This window comes from Cetorhinus maximus, chromosome 23 (assembly GCF_964194155.1).
Source record: "Cetorhinus maximus chromosome 23, sCetMax3.hap1.1, whole genome shotgun sequence".
In the NCBI taxonomy this organism is placed as follows: Eukaryota; Metazoa; Chordata; class Chondrichthyes; order Lamniformes; family Cetorhinidae; genus Cetorhinus; species Cetorhinus maximus.
Window position 1 is genome coordinate 21,866,289 of NC_135901.1, and position 16,172 is coordinate 21,882,460.

Sequence of the window (16,172 nt, forward strand, 5' to 3'; positions counted from 1 at the left end):
GGCCCAGTGTGTTCGTGGAAGGGAGGGAAGCAGCAGAGGCAGCTGATCAGATTGTCTCAATCTTAGTGACAAAGAAGCTCCATGAGCTCCTTACACATGTTGGAGGTGAGGATGGAGGGGAGAGGGAGAGCCCTTCAAAAGGAGCTAAGTTGTATTGGAGATATTAAAAAGACTCAACACACTGCGTGTTTAACAAAACTGATTTATTTGACTTTTATCCAGAATATTAACTCCTATAACTGGACTGGAGTTCAGAAACAGACCCCAATGACCCTGGTTCAGTCCTGGATGTGATTAACAGCAAAATCCAATCACTGTAGTTACTCATGAACTCGCTGGTGTGTCAGCAGGTGGGATGACTGAGTGAATCTCTTTCCACACTCCGAGCAGGTAAACGGCCTCTCCCCAGTGTGAACCCACTGGTGTCTCAGCAGTTTGGATGAAAGAGCAAATCTCTTCTCACATTTGGAGCAGGTGAATGGCTTCTTCCCAATGTGAACTCGCTGGTGTGTCAACAGGTGGGATGACTGAATAAATCTCTTCCCACAATCAGAGCAGGTGAAAGGTCTCTCTCCAATGTGAATGTGCTGGTGTTCCATGAGTACAGATGAGTTCCTGAACCCAGTGCCGCAGTGAGAGCACCTGAACGGTGTGTCATCAGTGTGAACACGTTGATGGGATATCAGTTCCCAGGAACTTTTATAGCACATCTCACAGTCTTGGCATTTAAACGATCTCTCGTCAATATGAACTCGCTGGTGTTTCAGCAGGTTGGATGAGTGAGTGAATCCTTTACCACACTCGGAGCAAGTGAACAGCCTCTCCCCAGTGTGAACTCGCTGGTGCGTCAGCAGGTTGGATGACTGAGCGAATCCCTTCCCACATACAGAGCAGGTGAATGGTCTCTCCCCAGTGTGAATGCGCCGATGATTTTCCAGCACAGATCGGTGATTGAATCCCTTCCCACAGTCCCCACATTTCCACAGCTTCTCCCTGTTGTGACTGCATTTATGTTTTGACAGGTCAGATGATCGGCTGAAGCCTTGTCCACACACACAACACGTGTACAGTTTCTCTCCACTGTGAATGGTGGTTTTTCCTGCCATGTTCAAAATACGACGATGATATTCAGGTTCTGATAAATTCGGTGACTGTCAGATCCTGATGTGATGTTTGGTTTCCAAACTGCAAATTCTCCCCTTCTAATACCCTGTGAAATTGATTTAAAACAGATAAAAGGGAGTGAGAGAGAACCCACAAAAACACAAAAGCAGGTTGTGAAATTGAGCTGAATGAATCTGGTTATTTGTGGGGCCGGCAATAGGAAAAAGTGACCATGAAAACTGCTGGGTTGTCGTAAAAACCCAAATTGTTCACTAATGTCCTTCAGGGAAGGGAACCGACCACCCATCTGGGCCTACACAAGACCCTAGCCTTTATGGGAGGATAGAACAAGGGAGAGAAAAAGAGAGAAGCACGGTTGGTGGGAGAGGCAAGGGGTAAAGGAGAGAGATTTTATATGTCTGCAACACAACAAGAACTTTGACAGAACAGCCAAACCTCTCAACCTCCATCACCTAGAAGGACCAAGCAGGTGTATATGAAAACCATCATCTCCAAGTTCCTCTCCAAGTCACACACCATCCTGACTTGTCTGACATCCAGTACTGGATGATCAGAAATTTCTTCCACTTAAGTATTGGGAAGACTGAAGCCGTTGTCTTCAGTCCCCTCTACAAACTCCACTGCCTGGTCACCATCTCCATCCATCTCCCTGGCAACAATCTGAGGCTGAACCAGACTGTTCACACCCATGGCAAAATATTTCACATCAAAATGAGTTTTCAAACACATATCCACATCATCACCATTGTCGTATTTTTCCACCTCAGTAACATTGTCCAACTCCACCCTAGTCTCAGCTCATCTGCTGCTGAAACCCTCAACCATTGCTTTGTTTTCTCTAGACTTAACTCTCCTAACGCTTTCCTGGCCAGCCTCACACAGTCAACCTCCCTGTGATCTTGAGATCGTCCAAAACTCTGCTGTCCATGTACTGACTACTCCAAGTCTTGTTCACCCATCACCCCTGTGCTCACTGAACTACAAAAGCTCCTGGTTTATAACACACCTGTGAAACACCTTGAAAAGGTCAAATACATGAAAACCACTTTACAAATCCAAACTGCTGTTGTTGATTTGGACATTTATCACTGTTTCTCAATCATCACTGAGTGAATAACCTGTAATTCCTACCTAACATCATTGTGGGAGCAGCTTCACCACATGGACTGCAGCGGTTCAAAAAGGTCAAACATCATCTTCTCCACAGGTAACTGGGGATGGGTAATATCTGCTGCTGGTCTTGTTGGTGAAGGGCAGGGGAGTGGGTTCGATGACTTGATGAAAAAGGACCTACTTGAGGCCAGGAACTAACTTCTACAACCAATGCCTACCCTGAAACAAACTGGCTCTTAACTGATCCAACTGTGTTTCTAGACTCACTTCTCTGAGCAACGCTTGCAATAAAATAATAGCAAAATACTGCAGGTGCTGGAAATCCTAAATAAAAAGAGGGAATGCTGGAAATAGCAGGTCAGGTAGTATCTGCAGGGAGAGAAAGAGAGTTAACATTTCAGGGTGTGCAGGATGAATTATGGGGAATAAAAATGGTGCAGAATTTGATGGTCAATATAAGCACAGAAGTGGAAGAGAAATGAGCGATAGTGCAGGAAAAACATTTCCTGACTATGAAAGATAACTGTGGGAAGATAAAGCTGGGAAGCCAGCAGTACCTGGTTGGGGGTTGGGGAGCGGTGGAAACCTCATTTAGACACAGTCGGCTGAAGTAACAGTAAAATACTAAACATAGCTCAAATGCACCCATTATTAAAGACAGGGGAACTTAAACAATAGGAGTGAGGTGATCAGGGAGGGCAGAGCAATGGATTTAGATCCACAGTAAAGGAGCTGAACAGCCTCAGAGCCATGGAACCTCTCACAGCATACAACTTAAGCCCAAATATGTAGACAACTGCTTAAAAATAGTCATCTCTGAAACAATTTCACTGTTTTCAATTTTAAAATCTGCTGGAGCCTGAAGCTGGAAAGATATCAGAAGCACTGGAGTCAGAGAAAAATCTCCCAGTTGAGGAAATACCCGGGGAGCGGGGTGATGTCACTGTGTAATTGTCGGTGTGTGATGACATCACAGACACGAACAGAACATCTTGAATACAGTCAAGACAGAGAGTCATAGATTCAATTCATTTTAATCTGGAAAATGCACAGCGAAGGCCCACATTAATTGCAAGTTGCCCCTATCCCTGCTCAGCAATCATATGAACTGAACTGGATCTGACCTAGTGTCACCATGCTGAAATCCTGTATTTCACTGACACATTATTCTTAATGTCATAATTGATGGATTATATGTGAAACAGCCCACTGTTTCACTGGAAAGGGAAGAGTCAACTTTGTAGATGCTCCATATGTTACAGACTGGCTCGTTAGATCTGCTCATCCATCTCATCTGATATTCAGCTAATGGAAAATGCCTGAAATACTGCAACATACAGACATTTGGGGACAATGATGAGTTTGTGGCTCATATTAACTTAGGTCACCATATTATAAGATGGTATTTTGAATTCTCTAACTGACAGGTTATACTTATCAAGAAAGGGTGAACAGACTGGATACGATTTCTTTGGAAAAGGGAATGAGGGATGACTTGATCGAGGAATTTAAGATTTCAAAAGTGTTTTTTACAGGGTAGACAACTGGAAGATTTTCCGCTTGTGCAAGAATGAAAATAAATATAACTTACTTAGTAATAAATCTAATGTGCAGTTCAGGAGAAACCTCCTTAACCAGAGATAAAAACATAAAATGCTTGAAATATCTGGCAACATCTGGGGATTGAGAAACAGAGTTAATGTTTCAGGTCTGTGCAATGATGTAGTGCAGTTCTGATAAAAGGTCATAGACGTGAAATGTAAACTAAATCTCCCTCTTCACGGACACTACCAGATCTCCTGAATATTTTCAGCTATTTTGTTGTTAATTCAGATTTCCAGAATGTGCAGTATTTTCCTTTTCATTAACCGAAGCATATTAAGAATGTGGAACTTATTACCAGATGGTTTTTAGATCACTATCTGAGCTGGAAACTGAGCTGGAAAATCTCACCACAAAAAAAGATCGTTCATCTGCTTAATGTGGAAATGGATTCACTCAGTTATCCAATTTACTGACACAACAGCTCAGTCACACTGGTGGAAGACCATTCAGATGCTTCACCTGTGCATTTTCACACCTGTTAACACTCAAGCCTTAAAGGTTCGAAGGATTTGATCCACAACCAGCGCATTCTTATTGGCGAGGAGCAGTTTAACTGTTCTGTTTAAGGGGAAAAAATCCCGTTCACCCCTCCTGCTGAGACTCCAGTGAGTTCACATCTGACAGTAGGGATTAGTTCTACTGTTAATCGCATCCAGGACAGGAATATAGCAGAAGATCTATGCACTTTGCTTGCTCAATTGGTTTAATAATTTCATATCCTGGCACTGTGACTCCAATCGAAATCGGATCACAAAGCATAATTTTCGATTGAATAGTACCGCCTTTCAATGGCGGGGTGTTTACCCAGCATTCTCCGCGAGGAAGACTGTCCTATCCAGACGACGGGGGCTTGGTGCACAGGCGTACTGCTGGGCTGTAACCGGGGCATGCGCAATGCGGTCTCTGACTGGGACATGCGCAGTGCGGGTTGTGCCTGGAGTTCGGCGGAGCAGGGAGTAAAATCGGGTGCTGTTGAGCCATGGAGACGTTGGGTGGGTGGAGAGGATTAGAGCTAGTGGAATGGGCGGGGAGGCTTCATAAGCACTCGGTAGAGGTCGGGATGACTAGGAGCCGACCGATCCTGCGTGTACGTGGGGCGAGAGCTCGTGAGCTACTCTCGGTCACAGGCCCAAGTGACCGACCACCAGCCTTATAGGGGGCGATGTGCAGGAGAGCGCATGCGTAATCGCCATCTTGATAGGGGCAATGGACAGCAGGACGCATGCGCGGTCATCCTGTTCCTGTCAGCAGGAGGAGAGAATATTGTGAATTTCTATCCTGACTGACAGGGATTGGTTTTGGAAATTCCTTTTACAGGGGGTTAGAAGGGGAGGATTTACACACAGCAAATTCAAACTAAGAGAAATGTTTGTCTCTTCCCAATTCCTGTCCTGGACTGACAGTGATGCCTTTGGTAAATATACAGGTTACTGGAAGTGGAGGATTGACAGACGGGAAACTCAAACTGAACACCACATCAAGTGCTGACAGAGTCGTTCAATTCATCAGGACCTGAATATCATTGGCCTTTGAATCTACAAGGAAAAAGGTTTGTCTGCTCTGTGAGAGAAGATTTCAGGTATCAGTGTGACTGGAAAAGTACCGAGATACACAAACCCAGGTTAGACTACACTTGGAGAACTGTGTTCAGTAATGGGCAATAAAACTTAGCAAGGACAGAATGGCCTTGGAGGGAGTGTAGCACAGATTTACCTGAGAGATTTCTGAACTCCAAGGATTAGATTAGAAGGCAAGATTCCACAAAAGTCACAGGGTCATTATGGCACAGAGGAGGCCATTGAGTTCATGCCAGCTCTCTAGAGCAATCCAGTCAGTTATTACCCTACTCTCTCTCATATCTTTGAAAGTTTATTTCCCTTAAGTGCCTATGAAATTTCCTTTTGAAATCACTCATCGTGTCCATTTCCACCCCCCTCATCGGCTGCAAGTTTTGGGTCATTACCACTCACTGTACAAAAACATTCTTCATCACATCTTCCATACCTTTTATCCAAAACTTTAAACCTGTGTCCCCCCAGTCCTTGTACGATCAGCTAGTGGAACAGCCTTTCTTTGTCTACCTTATCTAAACCTGTCATAATCTTGTACACCTCTATCAATCTCCCCTCCACCTCCTTCACTGGAACCATTCTGGTAAATCTTCTCTGCGCCTTCTCAAGGACCTTCACATTCTTCCTAAAGTGAGGTGACCAGAACTGGATGCAATTTTTGAATTGTGGCCTAACCAGAGCTTTATAAAGACTCAGCATAACTTGCTGTTTTTGTTCTCAATACCACTATTTATGTAGCTCAAGATCCAATCTGCTGTGCGAACTTCTCTCTTAATACATCCTGTCACCTTCAGAGATCAAAGCACATGAAGCCCCAGGTCCCTCTGTCCATGCACACTCTTTAGAGCTGTGCCATGAATTATATCTTCCCCCTCCCTATTCCTCCTTCTAAAATAGATCACCTCACTGTGAGGGTTGTAATTCCTGGAATTTAGAAGATTAAGAGGTGATTTGATTAAAGTTTTTGGGATACTAATTAGAACTGACAAGGTAGATATAAAGGAACTATTTCCACTGGTTGGGGAACCTATGTTGAGTGGGTGGAGACTAAACATAGAATCAGGTTCCAGCACCTTTTCAGGTAGAGAGTTCCAGACCCTGACAACTCCCTGTTGGTGCAGAAACTGCTGAACTCGATGTTGAGTCTGGAAGGTTGTAAAGTGCCAAATTGAAGAATGAGCTGCTGTTCCTCGAGCTCCCATTGAGCTTCATTGGAACAGTTCAGGAGGCCAAGGACAGAGAATTAAAATGACTGTAAGCTCTAAGTCTAGTGTTCACTTAACGTGGCCAAATCCTCAATAAAATCCTCGCAGTATAACATCCAATTTCCTTTTGAAATGATTAATTGTCTCCACTTCCACCACCCTCATGGGCTGTGAGTTCCAGGTTATCATCACTCGCTGTGTAAAAATGTTCTTCTTCATAACCCCGCCCCCTCCCCCACATCTCTTGTCCAAAACCTCTATCCTTGTGCCATCAGCTAATGGGAACAGATTTCCTTTGTCTATCTCATCTAAATATTTCATAACCTTCTACACCACTACCAAATCACCTCTCAATCTCCCCTGCTCCAAGGAGAACAACCCCAGATTTTCCAACCTAATGTTGTAGCTAAATTCACTCATCCCTGGAACCATTCTGGTAAATCTCCTCTGCACCTTGTCAAGGTCCCTCACATCCTTCCTAAAGACTGGTGACCAGAACTGGATGCAATACTCTAGTTGTGACCTAACCAAAACTCTATAACTTCCCTGTTTCTGTACTCAATCCCTCTATTTATGAAGCCCAAGACCCCAATATGCTTCACTGATACCCCCTCAATCTGTCCTGCCATAAGAAATAGGCCCCACAAATGGTTTAGTCATCACCCATACTCAGAAAGCCTATATAATGATACAAGATTTAAAAGAGTTCCTGTAATATGTGCCCTGAATACCATACACCCACCCCCAAGGTTACATCGTCATCTACAAGGATCTCAATGTTCAGATGATAAGGGAATTATCCGGGGATTTCAGAAGTCAGAACGCAGGGAGAGAGATGGGTGGACTATGACAACCCAGTAGCCAAGTGTTAAGGCAGTTTTGGAAAACACGGAAATAGTTCCTGTGATAGTGACGCCAGTAAAAAGGGTGGAGGGATGAGAGGGATCAGTGACTGGGCTGGAATAGGGGCCACGGCTGGCACGGCTGCTGGGAAGCTCTTAGACATGGAGAATATGTGGGAACAGGACGAGGCTGTGAGGCAGCAATGGACAGGAATCTTCATTAAAAGAAATAAAAGGCAGAAAGATGAAATCCTGGAACAACAAGAAGGAGTGAAATCCAGAAAAGAGATGGTGGATGGACTGATTGAGAGAAAGGGAACGGTCAATGAGATCATTCAGCAGAATAAGATTGAGGTGAAAAGTCAGAACATGTCTAAAGCTGTTCCCTGTGTGATGTAAGGAGGGTTTTTATTGGATCAGGTACAACAAGGCCAGGAAGACCTTGAGAAACAATAGAGAGTCCAACAATAGCGAGCCCAAAGGGCCTGGAGAGGGAGGATTAATAAACCTCAGGAGTCACAGGGCCGGGAGGATATTGAGAAAGAATAGAGAGCCCAAAGGGTCTGGAAGGGGATTGTTAATGATCAACAGGGAGTCACAGACTGCACAAACTTCAAGTGTGAGCCCAGACCCATTTTAAAACAGTGAACAAATAAGTTCCTGGTTTTACAGAGACTCTTTTCTGTGTCCCAGCTCCTGTAAATATTGACTGGAAAGGGACCGGAATCTCAGGAGGCTCCGCTCCGCTGGCTGCTCGTGAGGAAGTGATCTCCGATCAGATTAATGTGCTTCTGCTGTGAGTATTTAATAAAGTGTCCGAACCTCTCAATGTGCTTCCTGTCCAATATCTCCCTCATCCATGGATCTTTCGTTTTACCAACTGGGAAAAGAAATGCCGTTCACTGATTGGTCTCGATGATGGTATGATTATCCAGAATGTCTTGTGGGTCAGAAAGTCCCCTATCAATGAGAATGGGAACCCAGAGCACCGGCGTGGGTGCCAGGCTGTGCTCAGTTGGCTGGTGGAGATGGATTGAGGTGGAACAGGTGACTCAGGAAGCCGGGGGAGATTGTGGGTGCACGGGAGGAATTGGAGCTGAGGGTGGGCCAGAATTCAATTATCCCAGATAATCCTGAAAAGCTGTAGGGCTGGAGACGACCACAGCCATCAGGGAGCACAGGGGATGATGCTGAACAAGACTTGGTGCAAGTAAGGACATGAGCAGCTGAGTTTTGGGTAACCTCCAGTTTCTATGGAGTTGAATCTGGGAGGCTGACAAGACGCACAGTCAAATTGTTCAGTTTAGAGAGAACAAAGGAATGGATGAGTTTCAGTAGCAGATGAACTGAGGCAGGGGCACAGCTGGGCAATGTTACTGAGGTGGAAATGGGTGGTTTTAGTGATTTGTAGTCAGAAGCTCAGCTTGGGCTGAAATATGACAACAAGATTGTGAACAGTCTGGTTCAGCCTCAGAGAGCTGCAAGGGGGATGGAGTTGTTGGTTAGGGTTGGAGTTTGTAGCAGGGACTAAAGACGATTATTTTGGTCTTCCCAATATTTCAATGGAGGAAACTTCTGCTAATCCAGTACTGGATGTTAGATAAGTCAGGATGGTGTGTGACTTGGAGGGGAACTTGGAGGTGATGGTGTTCACATACATCTGCTGCCTGGTCCTTCAAGGTGGTGGTGGTTGAGGATCTGGGATGTTCCATCAAAGTTTTGGTTGAGTTGAAGATGTATTAAACACTCCTTCAGCTCCTGCATCTCCCACCTCTCTCTCTCTCTCTCCTCCCATGGAGGCCAGAGTCTTGTGTAGCCCAGGCTGGGTGACAGGTTCTCTTCCCTGAAGGACATTGGTGGACCAGTTGGGTTTTCATGACAATCCATCAGTTTTCAGTCATTTTTCCTAGTGTCAGCCCCACAAATTCAGCTCAATTTCACAACCTGCCTTTGTGTTTCTGTGGACTCTCTCTCACTAATACCTCTTTAGTTGAGCTTTATTTACAGAGCTGCTGGATTAGCTGCAGGCCTTGAGCAAGGCTACAATACACTCTCCAGAGTAGGAAAACTCCGCCCCTTATAAGCTTCCCCATGCTTGGTGCTGATTGGCTGTTCTGACCACGTGACCCTCAGTCAGGCTGGCCTTATAGCAACAATCAACGCATTGGGTTTTTACCGCAATCCAGCAGTTTTCATGTTCACTTTCTCCTAGTGCCGGCCCCACAAATTACCAGATTCATCCTGCCTTTGTGTTTTTGTGGGTTTGCTCTCATTCCCTCTTGTCTGTTTTTAATCAATTTCACAGGGTATTAGAAGGGGAGGATTTGCAGTCGGGAAACTCAAACCAAACATCACATCAGAATCTGACAGAATCGCCCAATTTCTCGTAACTGGAATATCATCGAAATTTGAACATGGAAGGAAAAAGCACCGTTCACAGTGGGGAGAAACCGCACACGTGTTCTGTGTGTGGACGAGGCTTCAGCCAATCATCAGGCCTGTCGAGACACAAGTCCAGTCACACCGGGGAGAAACCATGGAAATGTGGGGACTGTGGGAAAGGATTCAGATGCCCATCTGAGCTGGAAAAGCATCAGCGCAGTCACACTGGGGAAAGACCGTTCACCTGCTCCACATGTGGGAAGGGATTCACTATTTCAGCCCACCTGCTGAGACACCAACGAGTTCACAGTGAAGAGAGACCTTTCAAATGTCCAGACTGCGGGAAATGCTATAAAAGCTCCCAGGAACTGATGTACCATCAACGTGTTCACACTGACGAGAGACCATTTAAGTGCTCTCTTTGTGGTACTGGGTTTAGGCGATCATCTCAACTCACTGTACACCAGAGAATTCACACTGGGGAGCGGCCATACACCTGTTCCAATTGTGGGAAGGGATTCACTCAGTCCTCTGACCTGCTGACGCACCAGCGAATTCACACTGGGGAGAGACCGTTCATCTGCTCCGAGTGTGGGAAGGGATTCACTCAGTTATCACAGTTGTTGACACACCAGAGAGTTCACACTGGGGAGAAGCCGTTCACTTGCTCTGAGTGTGGGAAGGGATTCACTACCTCATCCACCCTGCTGACACACCAGCGAGTTCACACTAATAAGAGGCCTTTTAAATGCTTGGACTGTGAGAAGTGCTTTAAAAGTTCCTGGGAACTGATGTACCATCAACGTGTTCACACTGACGAGAGACCGTTCAGGTGCTCTCACTGCGGAACTAGGTTCAGGCGGTCATCTCAACTCACTGACCACCGGCGAATTCACACAGGGGAGAGACCGTTTACCTGCACTGAGTGTGGGAAGGGATTTACTCAGTCATCCAATCTGCTGACACACCAGCGAGTTCACACTGGGGAGAGGCCGTTCACTTGCCCCCAGTGTGGCAGGGGATTCACTACGTCATCCAGCCTGCTGAGACACCAGCGAGTTCACAACTAACTGCAGTGATGGGCTTTTGTTGTTAATCACATCCAGGACTGAACTACATTCACTGGGGTCTGTTTCTGCTGATGTTAATAAACTACAGACCACTTACAGGGGCTAATATTCTGGCTAAAAGTCAAATAAATCAGCTTTGTGTTAAAGACACAGTGTGTTGACTCTTTTTAATATCTCTAAAAAAAGTTAGTTCCTTTTGAAGGGCTCTCCCTGTCCCCTGTCTCCTCCATCCTCACCTCCAACAACAAGTGTGAGGAGCTCACGGAGCATCTTTGTCACTGAGGTTGAGACAATCTGATCAGCTGCCTTTGCTGCTTCCTTCCCTTCCACTAGCCCACGGGGCTGAACTGCCTCTAAAGTTCCCTGTTGCTCAAGCCCTGAACTCTCATCTTTCTGTAGTCTCCCCTGACGCCATCTCAGAGCTTATCTTGTCCATGAAACCCACCTCCTGCCCCATCGACCCTACTCCCACAAAACCACTGATCATTCAACTTCCCCATGTTCACTAACTATGTTAACAGTTTCTCTCTCAGGTACTGTCCCTCTCTCCTTCAAATCTGCCATCCTCACCCCCTTCTCAAAAAACAAATCCTTGACCCCACTGTCCTTCCAAACTATTGCCCCCATCTCCAGCCTCCCTTTCCTCTCCAAAGTCCATGAACGTGCTGTCACCTCACAAATCCCTGCCCATCTTTCCCAGAATTCCATGAGCAGGTTATTGCCCTCGTCGGGCCGGTGCGCCTGACCCTAACATAAAATGATGGCCAATGTCATCGCGAGATATTGCGGTTGGCAGGTGCACATGGGAGTCGGCAGCGCGCCTGCTGACAATTAACAGGCCTATTGAGGTCATGAAAGTAATAATTCAATTAAATGTTGCGCTGCCCGTCCAATCTCATGGTCGGTGGGCAGGTGAAAAGGCCAAGCGGCCTTTGGAGTTTTTTAGGAAACCACATCCACGGGTGGGGTGAGGTTTCCAACAGCAAATAAAAATTAAATTAAAATTTTAAAATTTCATTAATACCATGTCCCTACTCCTGACAGAGTCACATGAGGGGACATGTTCTCAACATTTGCGTAAGTTTTTAATTTTAAAAATCTTCCTTGAATCCCGATCACTGGTGGCGGGCGGCTTCCCAACTGCTCCCGGGCCCGCCCACCGAGCCTGCCCGACCACCGGAAAATCCTGGCCCATGTTTGAATCCCTCTAATCAGGTTTCCGCCCCTGCCTCAGGACTGAACCAGCTCTTATCAAAGTCACAATGACATCCTATGTGACTGTGACAAAGATAAACTCTCCCTTCTCAACCTCGACTTGTCTGCAGCTTTTGACAATGTTGACCACATCATTCTGCACCTTTGCCTCTCCCCTGTCGTCCAGCTAGGTGGGGCTGCTCTCTCCTGGTTCCATTATTCTCTATCTAATCATAGCCAGAGACTCACTTGTAATGTCTTTCCTTCCCAATCCCAGTTACCTCTGGTGTCCCCAAAGGATCCAGCCTTGGTCTCTTATTTCTCATCAACCTGCTCCACATAATGACCTTGTCTGAAAACAGTGTCACTTATCACAATTACACTAACAGCTCCCAGCTCTACCTCACCACCACCTCTTTCAACTTCTCCACTCTTGGTCAATTATCAGACTGTTTGTCTGACATCCAGTGGTGGATGTGCAAAAATTTCCCCCAATTAAATATTGGGAAGACTGAAGCTGTTTTCATTGTCTGAATGACTGGTCGAAGGAGATTCAATAGTAACTTTCAAAAGTGATTTGGACTTTTATTTAATAAAGAATGATTTGGTGGGCAATTGGAAAAGAGCAGGGGAGTGGGTAACATTTTCAGGGACAGTACAGGCACAATGGGCTGAATGGTCATCATCCGTGCTCTATGATTCTATAAAATGTTGTTTACTATGAATCGTATAAAAAATCATAGAATCTCTTAATAGTACAACAGAGAAGGAGGCCATTTGGCCTATTGAATCTGTGCTGGTAACTTGCATTGAACTATCCAGTTAGTCCCACTCCCCCATTCTTTATCCCATCCCTGCATCATTTCTCCTTCAAGTATTTATCCAATTCCCTTTTGAAGGTCACTCTTGAACCTGTATCCATCGCCCCGTCAGACAGTGCATTCCAAATCCTAACCACTTGTTACTGAAAAGATTTCCTCCTGATGCCTCTGGTTCCCTTGCCAATCACCTTAAATCAATGTCCTCTGGTTATCGAACCATTGGTCATAGGAAATATTTTCTCCTTATTCACTCTATCTAAACCCTTCATGATTTCTCCTCTTCGCTTTCTCTGTTCCAAGGAGAACAGCCCCAGGTTCTCTCATTGATCCGTGAACCTGTGATCCACCAATGCTGGAATCATTGGAGTCAATCTCCTCTGCCCTCTCCAAAGCCTTCATGTCCTCCCTACAATGTGATGCTCAGAATTGGACACAATTCTCCAGCCAGGGCAGAACTAATGTTTTTTATAGTGAGACTCCCTGATCTTTGTACTCTCTGTCTCTGCTTATAAAGCCCAGCATCCCGTCTGCTTCATTGACTGTTTGTTAACCTGTCCTCACACCTTCAGAGATTTCTGCACAAACAAACCCAAATCTGTCCTTTTCTGCATCCTCTTCAAAATTATACCATTTGGCCTGTGTCGTTTCTCCTCAGAATGTTGGGATCGGATGAAGTCAGCTGTACTAGGCTCCTGTACCCAGACCATTGGGTTCGAGCATTGTCATCACCAGGACTGGTTCAATGAAAATGATACTCAAAATGTGACCTCCTGTAACAAAAATGAACAACCTTCATTGCCCTGCAGAACAACCCGAGGTCGCAAGAAGGCAGAGTTCCAACAGCTCAAAGCTGACGGCCAAAGACAATAAAGTACAAGTGGTGGGAGGAGCAAGCCCGAGATATCCAACAATACGCTGACCATCATGACAAGCAAAGCTTTTTGAAGCCTCCAGGGCCATGAATAGACCAAGATAAATGGACAAAATCCCCTTCACTCACAGGATGGTGTTTCTCTCCTCGGGGATGACAATGTCATCCATCAACACAGGAAAGAACATTTTCAACAACTCCTCAACCGTGAATCCAGTGGCAGCTGATACTGTCCAGGTGATTTCCCCCGTACTTTGGGCAAGGTGGATGGTCAGCAGCTTAGCTGGAATAGGGTCGATGGGCTAGGAGGTGAATAAGATGAGCTCTGACAGGGTATAACGGGAGATTGGTGAAAAACTGGAGAAAGATGCGAGTTCAGGGCTCTGACAAGAGGGAACTTTAGAGACAGTTTGGCCTTGTGGGCTCATGGAAGGGAGGGAAGCAGCTGATCAAATTGTCTCAATCTTAGTGACAAAGAAGCTCCATGAGTTCTTTGCACTTGTTGGAGGGGAGGATGGAGACAGGGGAGATGGAGAGCACATTTTTTATTCGCTCATAGGATGTGGGCGTCGCTGGCTGGGTCAGCATCTATTGCCCATCCCTAACTGCCCTTGAGAAGGTGGTGGTGAGCTGCCTTCTTGAACCGCTGCAGTCCATGTGGCGTAGGTATACCTACAGTGCTGTTAGGGAGGGAGTTCCAGGAGTTTGACCCAGTGACAGTGAAGTAACAGGATATATTTCCAAGTCAGGTTGGTGACTGGCTTGGAGGGGAACTTGCAGGTGGTGGTGCTCCCATCTATCTGCTCCCTTGTCCTTCGGTAGAGGTTGCTGGAAGGAGCTTTTGAAGAAGCCTTGGTGAGTTGTTGTAGTGAATCTTGTAGATGGTACACATTGCTGCCACTGTGTGTCGGTGATGGAAGGAGTGAATGTTTACAGTGGTGGATTGGGTGCCAATCAAGGAATTAACCTGTGTTAGAAATATTAAAATGACTCATCACCCAATGTGTTTATAAAGCTGATTTATTTGACTTTTATCCAGATATTAACATCTATAACTCGGCTGGAACTTAATAACATCAACAGAAAAAGACCCCAATGAACATGGCTCCATCCTGGACGTGATTAACAGCAAAATCCAACTCCTGCAGCCACCTGTAAACTCGCTGGTGTTTCCACAGGTGGAATTTAGACTCTCAGACTCACAGACGTTTACAGCACAGAAGGAGGCCATTCGGCCCGTCATGCCTGCACCAATCAACAAAGATCTGACAACACTAATCCCATTTTCTGACTCAACCACATTTTCAGGCAATGAGTTCCAGACTCCCACCACTCTGGGTAAAAAAATTTCTCCTCAACTCCCCTCGTAGCCTTCTATCTCTTACCTTAAATCTCTGCCCCCTGGTTATTGACCCCTCTACTAATGGAAATAAGTGCCTTCCTATCCACCCTATCTCTGCCCCTCATAATCTTATACACCTCTATCAGGTCCCCTCTCAACGTTCACTGCTCCAAGGAAAACAACACCAGCCTATCCAATCTTTCCTCATAGCTCAGACTCTCCAGCTCAGGCAACATCCTGGTAAATCTCTTCTGCACCCTCTCCAGTGCAATCACATCCTTCCTGTAATGTGGGTGACCAGAACTGCACGCAGCACTCCAGCTGTGGCCTAACCAGCGTTTTATACAGTACCCACATCACCTCCCTGATCTTGTATTCTATGCCTTGGCTAATAAAGGCAAGTATCCCATATGCCTTCTTAACCACTTTGTCTACCTGCCCTGTTACCTTCAGGGATCTGTGGATATGCACACCAAAGTCCCTCTGATCTTCAGTACTTCCCATGGTCCTGCCATTCATAGTGTAATCCCTTGCCTTATTAGCCCTCCCCAAGTGCATTACCTCACACTTTTCTAGGTTGAATTCCAGTTGCCACTGCTCTGCCCACCTGACCAGTCCATTGATACCCTCCTGCAGTTACGGCAATCCTCCTCACTATTTATCACCATGCCACTTTCCGTGTCATCCGCGAACTTCTTGATCATACCCCCTACATTTAAGTCCAAATCAATTAAGTACACCACAAACAGCAAGAGCCCCAGCACCGAGCTCTGCGGAGCCCACTGTAAACAGACTTCCAGTCATAGAAACATCCCTGTGCCAATACCCTCTGCTTCCTGCCTCTCAACCAGTTTTGGATCCAACATGCCACTTTGCCTTTGGGCTCTTACTTTCTTGACCAGTCTGCCATGAGGGACCTTATCAAAAGCCTTGCTAAAGTCCATGTAGATCACATTAAAGGCATTACCCTCATCAACATTCCTGGTTATTTCTTCAAAAAATTCAATCAAATTTGTCAAACGTGACCTTCC

At 45.7% G+C, this 16,172-nt stretch overlaps 3 protein-coding genes across 5 annotated transcripts in view; 2 read left to right on the plus strand and 1 right to left on the minus strand.

Moving 5' to 3' along the window:
* Nucleotides 1–11,059, plus strand: part of LOC144697022 (uncharacterized) — a 93,673-nt gene extending 82,614 nt beyond the window's left edge. Inside the window, exons 1-4 of one of the 3 annotated variants that reach the window (XM_078568792.1) lie at nucleotides 4,752–4,835; nucleotides 5,270–5,392; nucleotides 8,155–8,257; nucleotides 9,767–11,059. In XM_078568792.1, the coding sequence (XP_078424918.1) occupies nucleotides 9,876–10,913 (1,038 nt within the window). In that variant the 5' untranslated portion in view covers nucleotides 4,752–4,835; nucleotides 5,270–5,392; nucleotides 8,155–8,257; nucleotides 9,767–9,875 and the 3' untranslated portion in view covers nucleotides 10,914–11,059. Of the gene's footprint in view, nucleotides 1–4,751; nucleotides 4,836–5,269; nucleotides 5,393–8,154; nucleotides 8,258–9,766 lie in introns of those variants that run through there. The other 2 variants (XM_078568793.1, XM_078568790.1) reach the window with 2 other exon arrangements.
* LOC144697102 (uncharacterized) overlaps nucleotides 1–16,172 on the plus strand; it is a 377,962-nt gene that overhangs the window by 248,077 nt on the left and 113,713 nt on the right. The gene's annotated exons all lie outside the window — the stretch shown is intronic.
* The window catches only part of LOC144697340 (uncharacterized), a 316,254-nt gene that overhangs the window by 205,943 nt on the left and 94,139 nt on the right, over nucleotides 1–16,172 (minus strand). The window lies entirely within an intron of this gene.